The sequence below is a fragment of the Odocoileus virginianus genome, chromosome 17 (genome assembly GCF_023699985.2).
Source record: "Odocoileus virginianus isolate 20LAN1187 ecotype Illinois chromosome 17, Ovbor_1.2, whole genome shotgun sequence".
In the NCBI taxonomy this organism is placed as follows: Eukaryota; Metazoa; Chordata; class Mammalia; order Artiodactyla; family Cervidae; genus Odocoileus; species Odocoileus virginianus.
The window spans coordinates 32577814-32601642 of NC_069690.1; the positions used below are offsets into that span (position 1 = coordinate 32577814).

Here is a 23829-nt window from a genome sequence, read left to right on the forward strand (position 1 = left end):
AGAAACAAATTCAATAAAGTCACAGGAAACAAGATCCATACTCAGAATCAGTTGTTTCTCTATGCTAAGTGTGAACTGTCAGAAAGAAAAATTCAGAAAACAATCTTATTCTTTTTTAATGCTATTTACAACATATATATATATATAATATAATATATATATATATAATATATATATATATAATACAAATATATACATACACATATAAAAAGTTGCTATTCATTTATGTATTGTAAATATGCTGTTTACAATACATAAGAAGTTTACAATAGCATAAAAAAATAAGATACCTAGGAGTAAATTTAACCAAGAAGATAAAAGATCTGTACATTGAAAACTATAAGACACTGAAAGAAACTGAAGAAGACGCACCAAAAAATGAAGATAGTCCATGCTCACAGATGAGAAGAATTAACAGTGTTAAACTATCCATACTACCCACAGTGATCCATAGATTCAATTCAATCCCTATCAAAATTCCAATGATTTTTTTCACAAAGATATTAAAAACCATCCTAAAATATTTGGATGGAACCAATAAAAGATCCTGAGTAGCCAATGGAATTTTTAAGAAAGGAAAACAATGTTGGAGACATCACAGGCCCTGATTTCAAACCAAATTATAAAGCTGTAGTAAACAAAACAGTGTGGTACTGGCACCAAACAGACACATAGATCCATGGAACAGAATAGAGACCAAAAGCAAAATGAAAGTGAAACTGTTAGTCACTCAGTCATGTCCAACTCTGTGACCCCATGGACTGCAGCCCACCAGGCTCTTCTGCCCATAGAATCTTCTAAGCAAGAATACTGGGATGGGTAGTCATTCCCTTCTCCAGGGAATTTTCTTGACTCAGGGATCGAACCCAGGTCTCCAGATTTGCAGGCAGATCTTCTCACACACACGGTCAATTGGTTTACGACAAAGGAGTCAAGGATATACAATGGGGAAAGGATAGTTTTTGCAATAAATAGTATTGGGAAAACCAGACAGTGACATGCAAAAGAATGAAATTGGACTCCTGTCTCACACCACATGCAGAAATCAATTTAAAGTGGCTTAAAGATTTGAATGAAGACCAGGTGCCATAAAACTCCTAGAAGAAAACATAGGTGGTAGCTCTTTGACATCAGTCTTGGCCATGACTTTTAGGATTTGACACCAAAAACAAAGGCAAAAAAAAAAGTGAAAAACATAAACAAACAAATAAAACAACTGGGACTACATCAAACTGAAAAACTTTTGCACATCAAAGGACACAATCAACAAAATGAAAAGGTATCTTGAGGAGAAAATATTTGCAAATTGTGTATTTGATAAGGAGCTAATATCCAAAATTTGTAAAGAATTCATGCACTCAGTATCTAAGACTAAAACCCACAAACAAATCCCCAAAATTTGCTTTAAAGATGGGCAGAGGAACTGAACAGACAGGAAACAAATGGCCAACAGGTATGTGTAAAGTACCTGTACAACATCACTAATCATCAGGGGAATGCAAATCAAAACCACAATAAGCTATCACCTCACACCTGCAAGAAGGGCTATTATAAAAACAGGAGAGATAACAAGAGCTGGCCAGGATGTGAAGAAAAGGAAACATTTGTACACTCTTGCTGGGAATGTAAATTGGTGCAGCCACTATGGAAACAACATGGAGTTTCCTTAAAAAATTATAAACAGAACTACCATATGATTCAGCAGTCCCACAACTAGGTACATATTTTAAGGAAACGAAATCACCACCTTGAAGAGACATTTGCACTCCTATTCATTGCAGCATTGTTTACAATAGCCAAGATATGGAAACAATTTTAAGTGTCCTTCAATACTTTCAATGAATAGATAAAAATGTGACACTCATACAGATATATATGAAAATATCATTCAGGGACTTCCCTGGTGGCCCAGTGGCTAAGACTCCACATTTCCAATGCAGGGGGTGTGGGTTCCATCCCTGGTCAGGGAACTAGATCCCATGTGCTGCAACCAAGGCCCAGTACAATCAAATAAATAAATTAAATAAATATTGGAAAAGAAAATATTATTCAGTCATGAGAAGGAAAGACATCCTGCCATTTGTAACAGTGTGGATGGATCTCAAGGGTTTTACGCTCAGTGAAACAAGCCAGACAGAGAAAGATAAATACCATATGATATCCCTTATGTGTGGAGGCTAAGAATGCCAAACTCATAGAAATAAAGACTATAATACCATGGAGTACCAGTCAGCACCAGAAAGGAATGATCTACCGATATATGCTGACCCGAACGAATCCCTAGAGGAGAATGGATCAGTGGTGGCCAGAGTTAGGGTGGAGATAGTTTGACTGTAGGGGGACAGTTCTCCAACTAGATTGTAACAGTGGTTACGCAAACCTACGCATGTGATGAGGTTGTGCACACATGCACATAAACAAGCACATGTAAGCTGGTGAAATCTGAACCAGCTTTCTGGCTGTGGTTATTGCACTGTGGTTATACAAGATGCCACCACTGAGGGAGACTGGGTGAAGAGTGCCTGCAAGCTCTCTGTTGGCTTCTCAACAGCTTCCTATGATTCTAAAATTGTGGGCAGGTAACTGGAGGGCTGGAGGCCCTTCAGCTCTGAGAGCCAGGACTCCCTTCATGAGCCCAGGGCCTCCAAGCAGGGGAGGAACAAAAGGAGATGCTGAGGCCCAGAGACAGTCTTGTCTGGGGTCCCCAGTGGCCATTAGCCAGGCTTCACGGCTCCCAGTGCTGTGCTCACCCAGGGGGCCGCCTCCCTCCCACGTCTGACTGTGTGGGGTGGGGGTGGGGAGGCAGGTGTGTGTGCACCTACCTGGGAGGTGATGGGGGCACCTGAAGGGGCACCATGTTCAGACACAATGTGAAGCCCCCGGGCCAGGGCAGAGGGCAGAACCCAGTGATGGGACCACAGAGACACTGGGCCGGGAGGCAGCATCACTGCTGAGGGCAGCAGACCCAGGGGAGATGGCCTGACAGTCAGATGGGTGGTGGAGAGGGTCCTGGGGCAGGTTTTCTAGGGCCCAGGCCTAGAGATGTCAACAGCCGACCCTCCGGAGCACAGAGCAGTGTCCCCAGGGCCCCAAGCCCAGGGGAGCACAAGCAGCCCATGCAAGGCTGGGAGGGAGTGGGAAGGCTGGGCCAGGTGCCTGGCCGACTGACTGCGGCACGCGACAGGGTGGGGGTTGTGGTTGGTGAGGTTTAATGGGCTTTGCTGTCCCCACCCTGGCAGCCTGCTTTCAGATGTGGTCCCCACACACCCTCGTCACTGGGGTCCCAAGCTCCAGGGACGCAGGGCAGATAGCTGGGCCTGACCCCAGCCCACAGCTGCCCTCCTGGGCCCTCCTCGCCCCAGGGCCTGGGGTGCGGCTCATCATTCGGGACCAGTCCTGGGGGGTGGGGGTGGGGTGGGGGGGGGGTTGTTCTCAGCAGGGAGCCTGGGCTGGGACCTAGAACTGGGTGCCTGCCCTGTCCACACCAGGCTCTGGGCGGGCCCCTGACGCTGGGTCAGAGCGGCCCCGCCCCTGCCTCGGAGGCTCCCAGCCCAGCACCCCAACTCTACTTCCACAGCGGGTGAGCATCTGTGCATGCTTTCTGTCCCACCTGGGAAACTGGACACGATTGGGTTGGACCAGGATTACCAGCAGTGTGGGGGCGGGGTGTGTCAAGGCTATCGCCTTGCTGTGTGTCCTCAGGAGAACACTGTCCCTCTCTGGGCTGCAATGGCCCAGAAGCGCTTGGATTTTGAGCGGTTCAGAATTCGACCACCTGGGGCTGGTGGCGGCGGAGGAGACGCGCGCACCCCCGCCAGACGTCCGTCCGTCCGGGGTGGGGTGAATGTTTCCGGCCCCGCCCCGGCCGCACGTGACCGCAGGTGGCGGCAGCGGGGTGGGCGGGGCCGCACTTAGTCACCGCCGCCAGCGCCCGCGCCGCCCGAGCGCCTGGTAAGCTAACCCCGGCCCGCGCCCCCGACCCCCGAATCTCGGCCCCCGGGAGACCCGCCCGCTCACGCGCCGCCCCGAACCTCCTCCGCGCAGACCCCTAGGGTTGCCGATCGCGGCGCTGGGAGCTTTGGGGGCCCCTTCCCACCCCGGAAGCCCTGGGGATGCGGGGCGCCGCCGAGCAGGGCCAGAGGTCGTCGGAGAGCAGACTCTGGACCCTCCTTCTTGGGAACTTCTGGGGAGTCCCTTGCCGGCCCTAGTTCCCCCCAGAAGTCGCCAGGACCTCAGGCAGCTCCAGAAATCCCCCAGGAGGGGGGCCCCCGCCCCCCACCCCAGCCCCCCTCAGGTACCGGCACCCGGACGGGAGGCGTGCGCCCCCGCCCCCCGCCGGCCCCTCCTCCGCGCGGCTGCCCCTCCCCGGCCCCGCCTGCACTCTGACCCGACCCTCCCGGCCCGCCCCTTCTGCAGGTCCCGGGGCAGAGGAGCGGCGGCGGCCGGAGGCCCCAGAGCGCTCAGCGCCCAGCCGGAGACGGCCGGGAGCTGCGGAGCGCGCGGCCGCCATGGCCTTCTCGCAGGTGCAGTGCCTGGACGACAGCCACGTCAACTGGCGCTCCAGCGAAGCCAAGCCCGAGTTCTTCTACAGCGAGGAGCAGCGGCTGGCGCTCGAGGCGCTGGCGGCCCGCGGCCGCGACGCCTTCTACGAGGTGCTGAAGCGCGAGAACATCCGCGACTTCCTCTCAGAGCTGGAGCTGCGGCGCATCTTGGAGACCATCGAGGTGTACGACCCCGGCTCTGAGGACCCCCGCGCCGGCGCGCAGCCCCGCGGGCCGGAGGATGGTGAGGCGGCCAGCGCGGCCGGGGGCACCCCCACCGAGGCCGAACCGCTGCCCTCGCTGGAGTACTGGCCCCAGAAGTCGGACCGCTCCATCCCACAGCTAGACCTGGGCTGGCCCGACACCATAGCCTACCGCGGCGTGACCCGGGCCAGCGTCTACATGCAGCCCCCCATCGACGGGCAGGCCCACATCAAGGAGGTGGTGCGCAAGATGATCAGCCAGGCCCAGAAGGTGAGCCGGCTGGCCGGAGTCCCCGAAAGTCGCAGCCGGGCAGGCCTAACCTATCCTGGTGTCTCAGGCGCCCACACGCGCACACTCAGCCCAGCCCGGGCTCTCGGCTGCCTGTTGGGCTGCCTCCCTCCTGCCTTCGCCTGGATCCTCGGTGTCTCTGCAGAGCGATAGGGCACCTGGGTCCCCTGGCCGCTGACAGCAGGCTGCCCCATCTCAAAGGATCTTTATGCATTGTTGGGGGCTGTTTCTGACTTCCCCAGACTTGGCGAGCAGGTTCCCCAGAAGAAGGTGCTTGGACGGGGTGGGGCAGGAACGATCACAGGGCTTTCACTCACTGTCCCCGGGGATGGCTCTGAGAAGCAGGAGGTTCCGGCTCACACGTGCCCCTGAGCGCTCTGGTGTTGCTTTTGTGGATGGTGGAGACCGTCTGGGGCCTGGGGTAGGCATGGAGACTGAGAAGTAGCCTGAGTCTGGCCGAGGCTGGCATGGAGATCCAAGTTCAACTCTGCCTTTTTTCTTGCTGTGCTGGGTGACTGAGAGCAAGTAGCTCTCCCTCTCTGAGCCTCTTTGTGAGCTTTGCAGTGGCAGAGCTTTCCCAGGGTAGGAGGTGGGGACTGGCGATGGTGTGTTCCTAGGGGTGGAAGCAGAGCAGGTCCCAGTGAGGGTTGTCAACCTGGATTGAAGGGACCTCAGGCGTTGTCTGGACCTCCCGCGGAGCGACCCCTGCCGAGCTGTGCCTTGTCCTGCTGTGGCTATCCATTCAGCTGACCCACTGACATAGCTTCTGAGAAGGGGTCTCTCCACTGGCAGCCAGCCAGGCCCTTCCTGGATAGCTGTGACCACAAGCAGGGCATTCTCTTGCTTCCGTGGTTTCAAGACACATTCTGAGATGACTGATAAAGCCTGCCTTGCGAGCAGTGTTGAGGATTCAGAAGCCAGCTCTGGACTCAGTAGAGAGGAGTGAGTGGTCAGCAGTGGCTGTTCTGGCCTTGGCCTGGCGGGGCAAGGTATTTCTAGCTGAGTCGAACCCCTTCACTATTCTGGGCCTGCTCAAGACCCAGACAGTGGCCTTGGGGGATCATCCTGGCTGATAGGGCCCAGGGGAGCTCTTGGGCAGAGAGACCAGAAGTGGGTCAGGCACTGACAAGATGGCCATGGCTTAAGTTTCCAGAAAGGTGGAGTCCCTATTTCCCGAGAGGGCTGGCGGGGTCTGATAGACTGTGTTGGGAAGCCTGGCTCTCGGCCTGGTCCCAGGCAGCTTTGGGGCTTTGGGTTTCTGCTCTGTGAAATGGAGGTGGCGGGGATGAAAGCCGTGAGGATGGAGTTGGGTGTCAGAGTGAGGAAGAGGTGGGGTGGAGGGACCATCACAGTTTTCAGGCTGAATAACGTGCTATGACGGAGAGGGGTGCTGCTGGCGTGGGTGCCAGGCTTGAGGTCATGGAACCCAGTCCCCTAGGAGTGCCTGTTGGATCCCATTACCCAGCCTCCACCCCCTTTTTAAAAATGGAGAAGTTGAGACCTTGGTAGAGGGGGCTTGACCTGCTGTGCTGGGGTGCCTCTCCTCCCCACCAGAAGTAGGAAAGAGATCCCAGATCCCAGACTGTTCGGGAACAGCTGGAAACTCTTATCTCCCCAAGATGGAAAGACAGACAGCCAGGTCCAGACAGGGGAGCCTGGGGCCAGGCTGAGCACCAGGGCCTCCTCCCTCCTCTCTCGTCTCTGTGTCTGGGGCTGAGACCCGGCCATCCCATGCTGCCCCATGCCCCCTGTAACTTCGTTTGTTCCCCACAAAACCCTCTAGGCTTATCAGCATCACCTGTGTAAAGGGACAGAGCCAGGAGAAAGTCCCGCCCAGGCCTGCACCCTGGTCTGTGTGGTCCCAGTCGGTGCTGTCCTGCAGCCCCCAACAGGTGGGCGTTGGCCCTGCTTTCATCCCTCCCAGGGTAGGGGCTCACTGACCATGCTCATACGGCATGGGCTCAACAGGAGGGGCCTCAGAGGCCAAGCGCCTCCTCTTTTGGCCAGGGACACCAAGACACAGAGGACGGGGGATTTGTTCACACCTGATGGGGAGCCTTGCTCCTGCTTTCCAGCCCATGTCTTCCCTGCCACATCCACCCCAGGACCCATGGCCAACATAGTGTGTGGGGGGTGGAGGGGACGGCCCTGATAACCAGAGCTGCTGTTTACCGGGTGCCAGGCACTTTATAGTCTCGTGTAGTGTTATCTGCTCCATTTTCCAGATGTAGTCACTGAGGCCTAGCAGGTTAGTCCCTGCCAAGGTCACCTGGCTAGCTCTCGGGTGGAGAGGTGGGAAAGGGACCAGACTGGTGTTGTCCTCAGACTCTAGACAGGTCCCTCGCCTGTCCTGCCCTGGCCTTGGAAGGACACAGTGACGGGCAGAGCAGGGAGGGGCCGCTCATCCAAGCTGCCTGGGACCCTCCCGGCTCCCTGCTCTGCCGCCTCCTGGCTCTCAGGGCAGGGCCGTGACGCCGGCGGGTGCTGACGGGTGCTGACAGGGCGCTTTGCCTGGGCTGCCTGCCTGGCCGCCAGGAGCTGACCCGCCTTCTCTCTCCCCATGAATCACTTCTCTTTCCTTCACCCCCGAATCCTCCTCTTTCCCCCAGGTCCAGTGCAGGGAGAACGACCCCTCTCCCCATCTGGGATGGAGACCCCGTGGTCCAGCTGCCTGGCCAAAATGCTGGCCCCCTGCCCACCTGGGCCCCTGGGCTGGGGCTGGTGGTGCTGAGTCAGGACAGCCCAGCCCACCGCCTCCTCAGCCCAGACTGTCGTCAGCACAGCGGGCCGACCCCGGGGCAGGGAAGTGACACAGCATACACTCAGCCCGTCTCGCCGGGAGCGGCCGTGTTCCCATCAGGGCCAGCATTGAGTCCTCCCCTTTCCCCAAGAGATGAGCGTGGAACTAATGGGCCACAGCACAGGAGCCACAAGTACTTGGTCAGGTCCCAGCTCTTCCTTCACCACCTGTGACCCGGCACAAGCCCTGGTCAAGCCATCTGTGACATGGGCAAGGCACTGGGGCCTTTTAAAGATCTCTCCCACTCTGACCCTCCTCTGGTACAAAGACTAGTGGGTCCAGGGTCTGACTCCACTGGCAGGTGGCCCTGAGCAGGCCGCAGAGGTGGAGGGTCATCTGCCTGCCCTTCTCCCAGCCCCTGGGAGCCAGGGATTTATCTGGGGAAAAACCTGCCATAGGGCTCTAACTGCATACCAGAGCCCGGGCCTGTAGCATCACGCCTGTAGCATCACGCCTGGGCGGCTGCAGCCTCTGCAAAACGGGTGAGGCCGGGCTGGGTCGGGCTGGGGCTGGGGAAGGCCCACCTTGGCCAGCAAAAAGGGAGATGCTCTAGCAGGTTGTTCATTCAGGGATGCCCCCCCCAGACTGAACTTCTTTACCAGGGGCCCCGAGGGCAGGGCTGGATCATGTGTGGGTGAGGAATCTGGGGAAGGCACAAAAGAGAGTAAGGGGTGAAGCCTAGACCCGAAACCAGATCTCATGCCCACCAGGCCAGGGCCAGACTCAGAGATGTTAAGTTTCTTGCTTGGGGTCACACAGCAGAAAGGGATTGGAACCACGTTCCATGGTGCCCAAGTGACCCCACATCTTTTCTGCCTTCCCACGCTGCCATCCTGGCTCACAGCTTGGCTCCAGGAGAATAAAAGAGCTTAATGAGGCATTTATTAAATGCCAGCTGTACCCCAGGTGCTGAGCGGGCACTTTGCCTGCCTGGATCCTCCCAGCTCCACAGCATAGGTGTGGTCCCCTCTGTGCAGACGAGGGGCTCACAGAGGGCAAATGACCTGTCACCCAGCCAACATTGGAGGAGCCCTCCTAGAACCTAGCTCTGGGGGCTCTAAGCCCCCCTTTCCCTGGAGGAGTAGTGTCTTGGGCTTCTTTCTGAGCCCTGCCCCTCTTGAGAGCTGTGGAACCTCACTGCAGGCCCTCAGCTTGACTCAGGGCAGTAAAAGTATTTTCACAAGGCTCCTAGACTCTGGGTTCCCGCAGGAGCAAAAGTCTGACTGCCCCAAGGCCTGGTGAACACAAAGTAATGGGGAGCCAAGGCCCCTGAGGACCAGGAAGGGACTCTCGCTGTCCCCAAGTGAGGTGGTACCCTCACAGCCCTGACACCCTGAGAGGCCTCGGGGTGGCCCAGTTGGCTGCTTCCAGGGGCAGCACCAGCCAGCCTCACGCCGTGGGTCTGGGGAGCACTTCCCAGCCCAGAGCCCCAGGTGGGGAACCATCTGATAATATAATCCCAGGTGTTGGCTCCTGTCTTCTCCAAAGGTTCCTACCCAGCAGCATTTGTGTCTTAATTGAGGTTGAGGAGAGTGAGGAGCAACTCTGCCAGGAAGGAGGGCTGGCACCTCTGGGCTGGGTGCACGCCAGGCTCCAGAGCACCTGGGCAGGTCGGCCCACACCGGCCGACCCTGCCCTCCCTCCACGACCCTGGGAGCCAGCGCCTGTCATCATTCCCAGGTCACAGGTGATGACAGCTGAGGTTCAGAGGGGCCAGGGCTTACTGAAGCTCCACCAGGATTTTTGTTTTTCCTAGTTGTGGCATGTGAACTCTTAGTTGGGGCATGTGGCATGTGGGGATCCAGTTCTCTGACCAGGGATTGAGCCCAGGCACCCTGCACTGGGAGGGCTGAATCTTAGCCACTGAACCACCAGGGAAGTCCAACACACCAGGGCCGTGAGTGGCAGGACTGAGCTTCTGGTCTTGGGGGTCCAGCAGGCTCGCCCTGCAGCCAAGGGTCCTTCCCCTGGGCCCTCAGAGGTGGGCTGGGCCAGGCCTCTCAGAGGCCCCCTTGCTGAATGACCTTGGGCCTTAGGTTCTTTGTAAGATGGGGATTGGGCACTGGTCTTAATAAAGCAGTCATATCCATGAGGATGCTCAGTGCAGGGCTGGACTGCCCCCTACTGGGGCCACACCTCCCTTGTCCTGGCAGGCTCTGGCTGGTGGGCTCCACCAGCCTCCTTCGTGAGGTCCGAGTGATCCCCCAGATTAAATGCCACATGGGGCGGTGGGAAGACAGTCTTCGGTATCGGGGTACCCGTGCTTGAGCCCAACTCTGCTGTTGGGCCACACTGCCCGAGGTAACCGCTCCACCTCTCTGATCCTCTGTCCCTTCCTGCTCAGCGCCATGTGATGCCAGCACCTGCCCCAAAGGGGCTGTGAGATTTCCATGGGAAAAGCGTGGTGTCTGGCACGGATTCAGTAAATGCCAGGTCTCTTCCTTCAGCCTTGTCCTGATGGCCTTTCCCTGAGGGTGGTCTGGCTTGAGAAGTGGTGAGTCCCCCAGCCTCCATCCTGGAGGAGTTCAAGCGGGGGTTGGTGGAACACAGCAGAGAGGACACGGGCCTCCAGTGGCTCAGAAGCCTTGCCCTGTGGGACTGGCTCTGTGACCCCGGGAAAGTCCTTTCTAGGCCCCCTAAGCTGGGGGGTTAGGACGCTCCACGACGCCACTGTGTCTGTTGCTCGTAGATCCTGGAGAAGCTGAGCTCTTACATGTTTCAAATTGATGAACTTGAGATTCTCCAGTTTGAAAACCCTCAGCTTGTGCCGGCCTCAGTCTGGATCCCGCACCTGGAAGCTGGAGGCCCCTGGGGGCGGCAGCAAGAGGGAGGGGCGTGTCCTCTTGTCTCGTCCACCGGGCACAGCCCTGGTCACCTGACCCCATGCTCTGTGGCCTCTAGTCTCTGCAGCATTCCTGAGCTGTGGCCGATGTCTATCAGACTCGGGGCAGGGCCCATGCCACTGGGCTGGGTGGGACCTGCATGTGCTTCCTGACCCTGGCCCACTGCAGCCATTTGGCGTTTGGGTGGCCTGAGTCTCCTTTAATTGGCCTTAATGAGGCTTCTGTCTTAATGGTGCAGAAGGAAGGTGCCAGAGCTGGTGACTGGCCGAGGGGAGGGACCGCAGGTCTTCTAGTCCACTCCCCCATGACTGAGGAGGGAAGTGCTATGCCATAGCCTCCCCCCCACTGACCCCCCACCCCCCACACACACACACTGTAAAGTGTAGCAGAGCTGAGCAGTGACTCTCGGGGCACTGCTGATTGCCAGGGCTTTGTTTTAGGATCCAGGGTGGGCTCTGGGAGCCGGCGGTTGGAGTCACAGCTAGAATGGATGCAGGATCCCTTCTGGGAAAGGAGCCAGGAGCAGGAGACCTCTGTCACCAGCCAACTGTGTAACCCTGGGATGGTCACAGCACCCCTCCCGCCCCCCTCCCACTGCGAGGAAGAGACAGAGGTACGAGCGTCAGCAAGCTGGCCCTGGCTTGAGCTGGCATTGTCACCCTGTATGGACACTTCCTCCCTGTCTGCCTGGGAGGCTGGGGCTCCCAGGAGGCCTCCTCCCCAGGCTTTGCAGGACCTTTCAGCACCAGGGTGGGGAGGGGAGAGACACCATGTTGCATCGTGGGAAACTGAGGCACAGCGGCCGGGTCTGCCCAGCCCTGCTGGTGGAGGCAGGTGGGGGCAGGTGCTCCACACTCCAGTGAGCGAGGGCAGACTCGGCTTCCCCCCGCCAGGCCTCAGCCCCTCCACCCGTCTAGGGCTGGTGACAGCCGCAGTGCAGGTTGACCAGAGTAAATTCAGCACTTGTGTCCCTGAAAAAGTCCTTACTTCATCTTTGGTTTTGAGAGCTGTTTTCACTGGGAGCAAAATTCCAGGTTAATGGTTTCTCCATTCAGTTGCCCCCGTGTCCTCTGGTTTGCGTTGATTCTGAGACTTCTGCTTTGTTCCTCACTGGTCTTTTCCCTTTCGGTTGCTTTTAAGGTTTTCTCTTTGTCACTGATTTTAAGTGATGTGATTATCATGTGTCGTGGTGTGTTTTCTTCATGTGTCCTCTGCTTGGAATCCATCGAACTTCCTGGACTTGGGGATAAATGAAAAGTCTAGTGGAAGTGTTAGTTGATCAGTGGTGTCTAACTCTGCAACCCCATGGATTGTAGCCCACCAAGCTCCTCTGTCCATGGAATTCTCCAGGCAAGAATAGCTAGAGTAGGTAGCCATTCTTTTTCTCCGGGGGATCTTCCAGACCCAGGGATCGAACCCAGGTCCCTACACTGCAGGCAGATTTTTTACTGTCTGAGCCACCAGGAAAGCCCAGTGGTTTCCATCAAATGTGGAAATGTATGGCCTTTTATTTCAGATGTTTTTCTATCCTCCCTCCCCCACCCTCTGCCTCAGCACCTGCTGAAACTCCAGTTACATGTACTCTAGACCTTTGGAGTTGATCCACGTTCACTGACACTCTGGCCTTGGTTGTTCTGTCTTTTTTTTTTTTTCCTGTGTGTCATTTTGGATAATTTCTACTGATAGGTGTTCAGGCTCACTAATCTTTTCTTCTATAGTATCTAATCTTCTATTAGTCCCATCCAGTGTATTTTTCATCTTTAATGCTGAAACTCACCTCTTGAGTTTCAATTTGGTATTTGTTTAAAAAAATCTTCTATGTCTCTAAGTAACTTTTTGAGCATATAGGATGAAGTTATAACTGTTCACACTTCTTTGTCTGCCAGTTCTAACATTTGTATTCGTTCTGGGTTCACTTTGATAGATTTTTTTTTCTTCCTCTTGATGCTCATTGTTTTCCTGTTCCTTTGAATGCCTGGTAATTTTTGATTGGATACTAGACTTGAAAATTTTATGTTGTGGGAGTTGTGGTGTTTTTTTTTTTTCCTTTAAACATTTTGGAGCTTTGTTCTGGGATGCAGTTCTTGGAAACAGTGTAACACTTTGAGGCTTGCTGTTAAGCTTTATTAGGTAGGACCAAAGCAGATTTAGTCTACTGTAGGAGTTGGCTAACTATGGACCAAATCTGGCCTACCGCCTGATTTTGTAAATAATGGAACGGAGATGTATACATTTGTTTATGAGTTGTCTGTGTCTATTTTCAGAGTTGAAGCAGCTGTCAGAGACACATGGTTTGCAAAGCCTGAGACATTTGCTATCTGGCCTTTATAGAAAAACCTCATGGTCTCGGGTCCAGGGCATGTTTGCCTATCATGTAGGTGGTATCCTTCTGGGGACCCTCTTGCAGGTCCTTAGAGCCTGTACTCTGCTGGGGGAACGTAAATAACTCCTGGTCCTGTGTGATCACCAGCCATCATTCCAGCTGCTTCTTTCCAGCAGTTCTGTTCCAGTCTCGGTGGTTTCCTCCCAGGCGTGTGCAGCTCAGTCTCCAGTTGAATCCTCAAGAGGCAACTCTTTGGCATTTTCTCTGTGCAGTCCTCTCCTCTCCTCTGTCCTGAAAATCCTGGTTTCCAGGCTCTGAGCAAATTTCATCTCCTCAACTCCAGGAGCCCCCTGGAATCTGCTGTGACCTGGAGGTGGCTGGGGCAGTCCTGCAGCTGACCTCATTTGTCTCCCTTCTGCCCAGGGTCCCTGCACTTACTGTGCTGCCTGTTGGCCACGGCTTCATAGATTTTTCTGCCTGGTGTTTATTGCTAAGGCAGGTGGGTGAGTGCAGGCTCTGATATTCCCTTGTGACTGGAAGTGGAATCCCAGGTCTTGAAGGTACTGTGTGTACTCTTAGGGCAGTCTGTAGCAAGCCCCAAGTGTTCCTATGAGTTGCCCTCTGATTGGCAGAAAAGGAAGCAGAATGGTGGGCAGTGATCTCCAGCCGGTCCACCCGAGGGTGCTGTGGGTCTGGAGGGCTGGGGTTGGTTCCGTCTGCTGAGCACAGCTTCTGGACCCTGAGTGGCACTTTGCCCGCATTGGTTCACTTCACCTGCTAATAGCCATGCAGGTGGGTGCTGCCATCACCCCACGAGGAAACTAAGGCTCTTCCTGAGGTCACACAGCTCTCTGGGAGGACAGTCTGGAGCCCACACTGTTATAGTCCTGTGTCCACCTGAGCCTTAGTGACAGACCCAGAGATCCAGACCCACCTCTTGCTTTTCCAGGTGGTGAAAGTGCCCAGTGAATGCTGGGGACTTGCCTGCCGTGCATCGTGTCTCTGGTGACCTCTGGGCTCCAGGACAGGTGGGTGTGACTGTCTCCCCTTCCTCTGGGGAGCACTTTGAGGGGAGAGACCCCTGCTGGCTCCTTAAGCCTCTGCAGGCATCTCCGTGGTCTTGGAGTTGGGGGCAGGCAGGACCAGTACAGAGGGAAACTGCCCACTTCAGTGCTGGGTCTCAGGATCAGGCCTTGGAGAGACGGTGTACCACTCAATGGGTTGCTATGGCTTCTCCAGAAACACAGACGTGGGGGCTGCTCACGGCAGCCTTTGAGTCAGGGTTTGAAGGATGGGAAGGTATTACCGGCGTGGAGGAGGAAGGGAAGGCGCCTGGTCAGGAGGACGGTGGACACGGCTGAGGTGAAGTCTGGGGTGTGAAGGGAGGAGTCGGTGGAGTCAGAGCCCCTGTGGCTTCTGGGCCTCTGGGGAGAGATGCTCAGAGGCTGGGCTATAGTCTTCCAGCGGCATGGAGACCCCAGGTTGTCTCACCACTGCCCCTTCTCCCCTGCCCTTCCCTGCCCACAGTGCACCTCTGCCCCAAAAGGGGTTCACAGGGGTGGGGTCTCATGAGCAGTGGCAGGGGTGCCGGAAGCCTCAGGCTGAGAGTCAGCCTGGCGAGGCAGGAGCCCGGAGCTGGTAGCTAGAGGGAGGTGGGGCAGTGGTGGTCAGAGCTGCCTCTCAGAACCCATGGATACAGCAAGAGGCTGTGGCCTGCCCGGACAGGCTATGTGGGGCACCCAGACCAGGCATAGGAACTTGGGGGTTGCTCTGCAGGCACAGCCTTGGGCATCATGCCCACCATCGTCCCCATTTCACCGATGAGGAAACTGAGACCCAGAGAGGCTGCAGCTCACCCATCCTGGATGGCAGGCTGGGGTCCAGAGCTCCACCTCTCTTTCTGCCAGGCCACCCAGGCAGGTCGTTAGGCAAGTGAGAGAGTGCCTCTGTGCCTCAGTGTCCTCATCTGTATTATGGGGGCAATGACCCGTGCCTCGCAGCATGTCTGAAGACTGGACGAGGTAGCGGTTGTCAGGCAGAAGTTGCTTCAGGCGGGGCACAGGGCCCCAGGTTCTCATCTAGAGTCTCTGGCCCCAGGGACGGGTACTCAGGTCTCCAGGCCTCTGAGAAACATGGTGGCCCCCATGGACAAGCCTCAGACCCCACCTTCCCAAGCACCAACACCCCTCTCCAGTGCCGCTGGCACCTGTACAAGCCCTCCTTTGACCCCTGGCACTGAGCCCAATGTCTGGGACCCCACGGGCTCCACTGGGGAGAGAGGGGCAGGCCCCAGCAGACCCAGCCTGACAGCAGGTGGCCTAGACCGGGCACCTGCCTGCCCGGGTGTCGTGGGGAAGGCGCATGTGGGGTGGGTCCTGCTGGGCTATGTCCCCCAGCCCGGGCCCAGGGCACGTCCCCATCTGGCACGGTTGGCGGAGCCTGGACCTGGGCCTGCTCCAGGAGCAGTGTGTCAGCGGAGCCCTCCCCAGGCTGGCACGTGAGGCTGTGCCTGCAGAAGGGCTGGAGTCACCGTGGGGTAGGGGTGGGGGTGGCAAGGCGAGAGGGTCCCTGCTGCCACCCCTACCCCACCCTGGGTCCCATCACCCTCGACGGGTGGAGCCCAAGTGTGTGCTGAGCCCACCAGCTCTGCTGCCGTGTCCCATCTGTCCTCTTGTCCACCCCCTCAAGCAGTCTCTGTCCTCTGCACATGTCCAGGGACGGGGTGCTCACTTCCTCTCAAGACCCCAGCCTATTCGGGGTCAGAAGGCACGTCCCTCAGCTGGTGCTGCCACCGCCCCGTGGCCTCCCAGCCCTGCACAGACTGTTTGCTTTCCGGGCCTGCCTGAAACACCCCTGAGGGACTCAGATGGCGAGCTGTGGTCCCCCAGGAACCCTGGCTGGGCCCATGTGAGGAGGCTGCGTGTCTGTTCAGAGAGGGCAGGGCTGGGAGGGGCCCCCAGAAGTACCGGCTCTGGTGCAGACGTGTGACCAGCGTCAGCAGGGGCCCGGGGCCCGGGAGGAGCCCCACTGGGCCTGCAGGGGCCGCAAGAGCTCACAAGAGTATGCGGGCACATCTCCAGCAGGCCCTGAGCCACCTGCCAGGTCACCCTCCTGGCAGGGGTGGGGGAACCCTGGCTCCTCTGGGCCTGGGTGGTTTGAGCCTGTCTGTGCCTAGCTCACTGTTCGGCCTAGCAAACAACCCTGCCTGCCTTTTGATGGAAGACTCTTCCAGGGGGCTCTCAGATCCAGGGTGGAGCTGTGGCACTGGCCTTAGTGGGTGGGAGGGCTCAGCGGCATTGGGCCCTGTTCTGCTGTGTTCCCCTTGCTGCCCAGTGGGGTGGGGAGGGCAAAGAAGAGAGACTGAGTGCAGAGCCTGCTGGCCACTGAGCCCTGCCAGGCCCGGCACCTGCTGACCATCCCACTCCTTGGCCCTGCACTGCCAGGGCCCCTGCACGTCAGGCCTGGGTGTGCCTCGGCTGGACTGGGCTGGGTGCACTCTGACCTCTTGGTCCCACCCAGAGCCAGTCCCGAGGCTGAGGTCTGCTGCTGTGGCACATATGTGGTCAGGGGACAGGAAGAGCACACATACTCTGGACTCTCTCCAAACCAGCCAAGTGGTGGCGAGGGAGCCTGTCCAGGGACCAATGACGGGTGGGCGGCCGCAGCCCCCGCCTTCCTCCCTGGTGCTGACACATCTGTCTCATCTCAGCTTCCTGGGGTGGCGGGCAGAAGGTGTGGCATGGCCTGCCTGCCTTGGGAAAGCACCCCGGGAGGGAAAACAGGACCGAGCTCTGAGCCAGGTTTGGGGGGGCTGCCGGGGCTTCAACCCCAGCACTTGCCCCCTTCCCACTGTGGGACCTTGAGTCAGCTCCTCTGGGCTCCTCAGCACCTTCCCCTTCCCTCTACATTCCTCATCTCCCAGTCACTGGGCTTGGTTTTCTGTGGTCTTGTGTTCTGGAAAAGGCAGGCCTGTGGACTGGGCCTGCCTCCATTCCCTCCTGTCCAGAGAGTCCAGCCTGTCCCACCCACTAGGCATCTCGCACCCTGAGTACCAGTCCTACGCCTGCAGCCTCAGGGCCAGGAGAGCCAAGGCTGCAGGGAGCAGAGCCAGAGTGGGCAGGTGTGGGAGAGGGTGGAGGGCATGGAGGCACCTGTCCTCCTGGCTACATGGCCTGACGGTCTCCCTTCCTGTCCACAGGTGATTGCTGTGGTCATGGACATGTTCACCGATGTGGACATCTTCAAGGACCTGCTGGACGCTGGCTTCAAGAGGAAGGTGGCTGTGTACATCATTGTGGACGAGAGCAACGTCAAGTACTTCCTGCATATGTGTGAGCGGGCCCGCATGCACCTGGGACACCTCAAGGTGAGCTAGCCAGTCTTTCAGTTTGTTGACAAATTCTTGGAGCACCTGCCATGTGGGTTGGGGCGAGCACGTAGAGTTCTGTGTCTAGGGCCGCCCACCAAGTGGTCACGTGGCCTCTGCTTCAGTGCCCTGGGGACAGGACACTACCTGCCACCAGGTGTCAAAGCCCACGTGAGGTGCTCCTTCACCAGCGTCTCAAAGCAGCCCATGCCATAGTGGTTGTCTGGCTGCTTGCTCACCTCCAGTGACAGGGTGCTCACCCCTCGGCTCTGGCAGCTCACACCCCAGCTGGAGAGCTTCAACTCAGGAAGTCCTAAGTCCAAGTCTGTCTCCACATCACATCCACTCATAGTCTTTAAGACCCAACAGAGGAAGCTTCCTTGGGTTGAGGTCAGGGAGGGCTTCCTTGGAGGCTGCAGAGTTGAAACTGACTTGAGGAGCCAGTGGAATAGAAAGGGCCTTCCAGGGAGTGACATCAGAGATGGAGGCGGAATTTTCAGGTTGGGCCTGGGTTCCCAGCACTGCTTTGCTGTGTGTGGCTTGGAGCACGTGACCTTCCCTCTCTGGACTCCAGGATCTCAGTGGTCCTATGAAGGGGTCAATGGCCCCTGTGGCCGGGCTTTTCTGTTCAGACACCCGGGCATCTGGTGCCTTACTTGGGGCCTTCCTGGTGATTCAGACAGTAAAGAATTTGCCTGCAATGTGGGACACCCGGGTTCCATCCCTGGGTCAGGAAGATCCCCTGGAGAAGGGAATGGCAACCCACTCTAGTATTTTTCCCTGTAGAATCTCATGGACAGAGGAGCCTGGCAGGTTACAGTCCATGGGGTCACAAGAGTCAGACATCACTTAGCGATGAACACTTTGGGGGTGGAGGGAGCCATTGCTTGGCACCTGTGTGCAGCTCACTCCCCAGGGTATAGACCAATGACACCGGATGCTGTCACAGCCCTCATCCTGGGCCCTTGATATGGTTACTAGGCCCCCTGCTTAGCAGCCGGCAGGAGGGGTGGCCGTTCCATGTTACCAATCGGGGATGTAGGGACTGCCAGGTGTCACCCCTGCTGGTGAGCAAGGCATAGGTGCAGGGCCAGCACAAGCCCTCTGGCTGAGCATAGCTTCCGATGGGTCAGAACGCCTTGGGCAATGCCAGCCCGCTTAACAAGGGGCTGGGCTCCAGCGCCCATAATTAGTCGGCTTTGTCCAGTGACCCTGGTCCCAGCTGAGTCCTTTCAAGTGGGTGTGAGCTCTCCGGGCAGTGCGAGTCTCTGGCTGTTGGGACATTTTTATGTGGTCTCGCTGGTGGGTTGGCCCACTGTGCTGCCCGCCGTGTAATTAGCACTGAGAGCCAACTCCCGGGGCGGACAGCTCAGGCTGGGAGGACTAGAGTGTGGAGGAGGTGGCTTCTGAAAGGTGACCGCAGGGGCCTTGTCCTGTGGGCAGCAGATCACAAAGCCTCGTCCAGCCCACTCCCGTGCTCAGAGGCCAACCGGCCCCCTCCTGCTGCACCCCTGCCCCATGCCCAGCAGGGACCCTGAACACATCACAGCTGTCTACCCTCTGAGTACCCCCCCTCCACATACAGATGAAGAAAGGGGGAGGAGGCTAGTCCGTCCAGAGGCTCTAGTGCCCCTGCTCTTTCAGCAGGGAAACCCTAGACGTAGGTTCCTGGAAGTGTCTGGAGCTCCCGGAAGTGGGCAAGTGGGGCAGGCCATCCAGACCAGGCTTCCCAGGATGCTCAGAGAAACTGAGGCCAGAGGGAGCCTGTGACTTGCCCAGAGGTGTTCCACCAAGTTGGAGTTGACCTTAAAAGCCAGTGATGGGAGGTCGGCACAGATGGGGCCACACGCCCTTGGTGCCCAGCGTCCTGGACTGAGGCTGTACCTGGCAGTGGGGTCACCCTGATTTTGGCCATGTGGGCTTCCTGGCTGCCGACCTCCTGGCGCGGGGCCCACCTTCCTGAGCCTCCAGGGCTCCGTGGCCACCAGGACGCCTCATTGGGTAGTTTGAGGGTGAAAGCAGATGAATGATGGCTCTGAAGGGGCTCTGAGCGACGGGTAAGCACATGGCTGCGGCAGCAACTGGAGTTACAAACCCCGGGCCCTGGGCCGAGGGCAGGAGGCTGGGAATGAGGCTCCATCCCAGAGCGTGGCCCAGCCTGCCTCACTCACCCCTCCCTGCTCTGCAGAAGGTGGCGAGTCCACAGGATGACACACTCGGGAGCTAGACGCTGTGGGTCGACTGGGTATCTTCACCGGAAGGAATGTGTGACCCTGGCCGCCTCGTTCTCGCCTCTGAGTCCGCCCCCTCCCAGCCCGGGCAGGTAGCCAGAGGCTCCTGTGGGCCCAGCCCTGGCCCAGTGTCACCTTGTTGAGAGCCTGCCTCCCTGCCTGCAGGCTGGCTGGGCCCAGACCTGTCCCAGGAGCACTTCCTTTGCCGGTAATCCTGGGGCCCGCCCTCGGGCCTGCCGCCCCTGCCCAACTTTGCAGTGACCTGCCCTCCGGTCATGGGACCCAGGGTGCAGGTTGTCCCTGCTAGGGTCATACTCAGGACCACTGTGGTGCTGGGCACCAGTCTGGGGGCAACACCAGGAGCCAGGCCTGGGCTGCAGCTCTGCCCTCAGCACTGTAACCTTGGGCAGAGACACTGAGGTCTCTGGGCCTCAGTCTTTTTGTCGAAAATTGGGAATGTTGTCACTTATTTGGCAGGGCTTTCATGAAGAGTTAGGTAGGCCTATGGGGGCAGGGCACTGGGGCAGCCGTGGGCCCAGCTCTGGTGTGAGTGCCATGGGGCTCCCCGCGCCCCTCTGAGCTGTGGTCTGGCCGGTGACCCCTCACGTCTCCCTCTCAGGGCAGCCCCCTAGCCGAACCCCTGAGCTGACAACACAGTCTGAAAACAGCTGCAGTATTGCTTGGACTCAGCCCACTCCTGGGAGGCGGGAGGGTTGGCCCCAGCCTGAGGCTCCCAGCTGTCCCCAGACCCCTGCCTGCCTGCTCAGCTGGGCCCTGACTCCCAGGCCCAGGGAACGTGGGCACAAGTGCCCATGCTACACATGGCAACAGGCCTTGAGAAGACAACCCCAGGCCCAGGGCTGGGCACATATTGGGTGACTCGGTGCTGGGGGGTACCCGGGTCAGGGAGCCAGGCCTTGAGTCACCACTGAGGATGGCACCAGAGCTGTGAGATGCCTGGCTGCTTGGAAAAGCTAGATGGCTTTGTGCAGCTGAACTGGAAAAACCAGCAGCCGCCCAGGCAAAGGCTGGACCCATTTCTGAGGAACAAAGGAATCCCAGGCAGGATGGCCGTGGGAAGGTGCCGGGTGAGGATGTACGGATTCCAGCTCCTCCTGGACAGGCTGGTCCCCGCCCCCTTCTGGTACTTGGGGCTCCCCTTCTTCTGACCTGCCTTCTTGGACCCTGACCTGGCTCTGCCAGGCTCTGCAGTGGACTCAGGGCACTTTTTGCTGGCTGTGACCTGGAGGGCACTGTGGTACGTGCATCTTGCAGGTGGCAGCCAGGGATGCTGCTTAGCGATCGCAGGACAGCCCCCAACAGAGAACCACCTGGCCCAGAATGTCACCAAGCCAATCGGCTTGGCCCCAGGGAAGAGCTAGGAGCGCCCCACTCCTGCTCTGTCCCCTGCCCCCAAGGGTGTGTCCCATCCCAGCTTCGCTATTCCTGGGGGACGCCAGGGGGAGTGTTGGTGCCCCCTGCCCCATAAAACAGACCCTTTAGAAGAAGGCACACAGGACACAGCTGTCTGTCCCCAACCTGGCCTGAACTTGCTGTCACCCGTCAGGCCTGTTCCGAGTGGTCTCTGGACCTCCCCATGCCTCCTCCGACCCAGAAGGTACCAGCAGGGCCTGGAGGATGAAAGAGCTGCCAGGGTGCAGGTGTGGGCTGTCCTCAGTCCCTGGGGGCTGGACCCTGTCCACTTGGAGGCCTTGGGCAAATCAGTCTGCTCCCTGAGCCACCTGACCATTGCATATGGCCAAGCATCCCAGCCTCCCTGGGCCCGAGTCCACACCGTTTCAGATGTTTTCCATTCCTCTGTGTCCCTCACCCTTCTGCTCTCTGAGTGGGAGGGAGAGAGCAGGGAGATGCCACTCCCATCGCGCTGCATGGCACAGCCCCCGTTGTCCCCTCCAGTTTAGGGAGCAGCCGCTGAGCACCTAGCCCTCCCCCGATGCACTCAATCTTCACAGCAGCACTGAAGCAGGGGGTGGACAGGCCCATTTCACAGATGAGAACACTGAGGCAGGGGGAGGCCAGCTTGCATTCCCTTCGCACCAGGACTGGGGCTGTGTTTGACCAGAGCTCAAGAATAACCCACTTGCTCAGGGAGGGGGGTCTGGGATGGTCCCCCCACCTTCCACCAGCCCCATGTGTACACAGGAGACTCCATGGAGCCCTTGTGCCCAGCACACCCTGCCCCGTCCATCCACCCTTGGGGCAGTGGCACCTGGAGTGGATGAAGCTCTGCCCAGCCATCACTGCCCCAGCACGTATCAGGAAACAGGCTCCTGAGGATCTGGGGATCACCCAGGGCCAGGGCAACCCATTTGTGTCCCCCATCTGCTGTGTGCTCTGCTGGGAGCATCCCAGGCTCAGAGACAACGCGGCTTTGTGGATCCTCCACCTCTGCTCACCCGAGCCCTGGCTCCTGAGACGTTACCTCATCTGGGCCCAGCCCCACGGGGTGGGACCAGACCCACCCCCACCCAGCACCAAACAGCCAGGCGCTGCCATGGGGGGAGCTACCACAAGCCCCTGCCTGCTGCTGGGCCCCAGGGCTGGACAGGTCTGGAGTGGTTGGCCAGGCTCCCATCACGCAGTCAGGGAAACTAAGGCCCAGAGAGGGCCAGAGAGTCACTTAGAGTCACACAGAGCATCGGGCAAAGCTGAGACCTGCCTCCCCCACGGATTGAGTCACTCTGAGCTGTAGGTGGTGACCTTCTGAGCCCTTCAAGGGACAAGCTTTGGGGAGGGTGGGGGCAGATACTGGTGGGAGGGGAGTCCTGGCTGGGGGCCCTCCTTGAAGGCTGAGGAGAAGCTGCGGCCTGACTGCGCCAAGCTCTGGGCCAGGAACCCACAGAAGCTGTGGAGCAGGGCTGCGGTCAGGCACAGGTGACAGGGGAAGGCCTCACACCGCCTCCAGGAGCTTTGTTCAGACTTCTGGTCCCCGAGCCTGTTTCGTGTTTGGTACAAAGTCACGGGCACTAATTGTCCTGGGCCGCAGCCAGCTTCCTGCTGAGCTGGCTGTGTACAGACAAGCAGTGGGGGAAGCCAGCCTGGGAGCAGAGGTTTATCTGCCTTCTGGGCTGGGCCGCACAGCCAGGCGGGCATCCCTGGAACCTGCCCCTCAACCTTTGTGGGTCCTACCCTGGGGCACCCCAGGAGAGGGGTCTGTGACCCGCCACAGAAGGGACAGACATGGAGTACCAGGGCCGAGGGCAGGAGTGGAGACAGCCTCCAGTTCTTTCGTCCAGAACCCCGCCCCCAGTGTCAGCCTTTGCGACCTGTGAATGCATGCATTCTTCCTGAATGGCTCCCCCCCCATTGTTCCCTGCTCACATTCCTCCATGGCTCCCTACTGCCCCATAGGGTCTTTCATCAACATCTGGCTGGGCCCACTCTACAGGCTCCGTAGCCCACCCTTCTCCCCCAAAGTCCTCCCGGTTCTCAGTCAGGCCTTTGTCGTCCTGAGTCTGGGGTGCCGCACCCTCTGCCCACCCTGACCAGCACTTCCTCATCTGTCACACGTCAGCCTGGATGCCAGCCTTCTCAGGAGGCTGCCCACAGCCAAGGTCATTACCTATCTGCTCCCCTGTCTCCAGTGTGGGGTCGTTGTCACGGTCACCCCTTTGTGGGCTGGGGACCTCGGCAGGGATCAGTGAATGACTTAGTATTCGAGGGCGACAGATGGGGGTGTTGCAGAAGGTGTGACAGGCCAGCACCCTCGGTGAGCACAGGGACCCCGGAGGGAATAAGAACCCTGTCACCAGGGCATGCAAAGGATTTCAGGCTCAGGTTCTCTGGGGCTTGTGTTAGAAATGGAGTTCCTGAACTCAGTCCTCCAGAGTGGGAGCTGGGGCAGTCGCAAGCTGGGCGACACTTGCACCCCCTGAGCCCGTCTGCCTCTTGCCCTGAGGTTTCACGTCAGGGTGCCCTCAGGTGTCCTCTCAACCCCCAGGTCTCAGCCAGGCCTGCCCTGCCTACCCTGGGGTCCCCCCACCACTGGGCTTTCATGCCTGCCCCTCCCTCCAAACAGGAAGCTCTCCTGACAGGAGGGGAGCCTGTCCCCAGATCCCGGCACATCTACAGACTTGCAGAGAGGGAGGGCTCTGATGCCCAGAGAAAGGCAGAAGGAATCTAGCCTTGACAGGGGGCTGGGCTGGACCAGGTCTGCCTCTGACGCCTGGGAGATCCTCTACTTCCTCTGTGTCTTGGCTCCCCTTCCGTGGT

General features: G+C 58.1%; 1 protein-coding gene across 1 annotated transcript in view; it reads left to right on the plus strand.

The window, feature by feature from the left end:
- Positions 1-3882: 3882 nt before the first annotated feature.
- Positions 3883-23829, plus strand: part of FAM83G (family with sequence similarity 83 member G) — a 29000-nt gene continuing 9053 nt past the window's right edge. Inside the window, exons 1-3 of the mRNA XM_020914160.2 lie at positions 3883-3951; positions 4417-5015; positions 17198-17365. Of these exons, the coding sequence (XP_020769819.2) occupies positions 4509-5015; positions 17198-17365 (675 nt within the window). The 5' untranslated portion in view covers positions 3883-3951; positions 4417-4508. The remainder of the gene's footprint in view (positions 3952-4416; positions 5016-17197; positions 17366-23829) is intronic.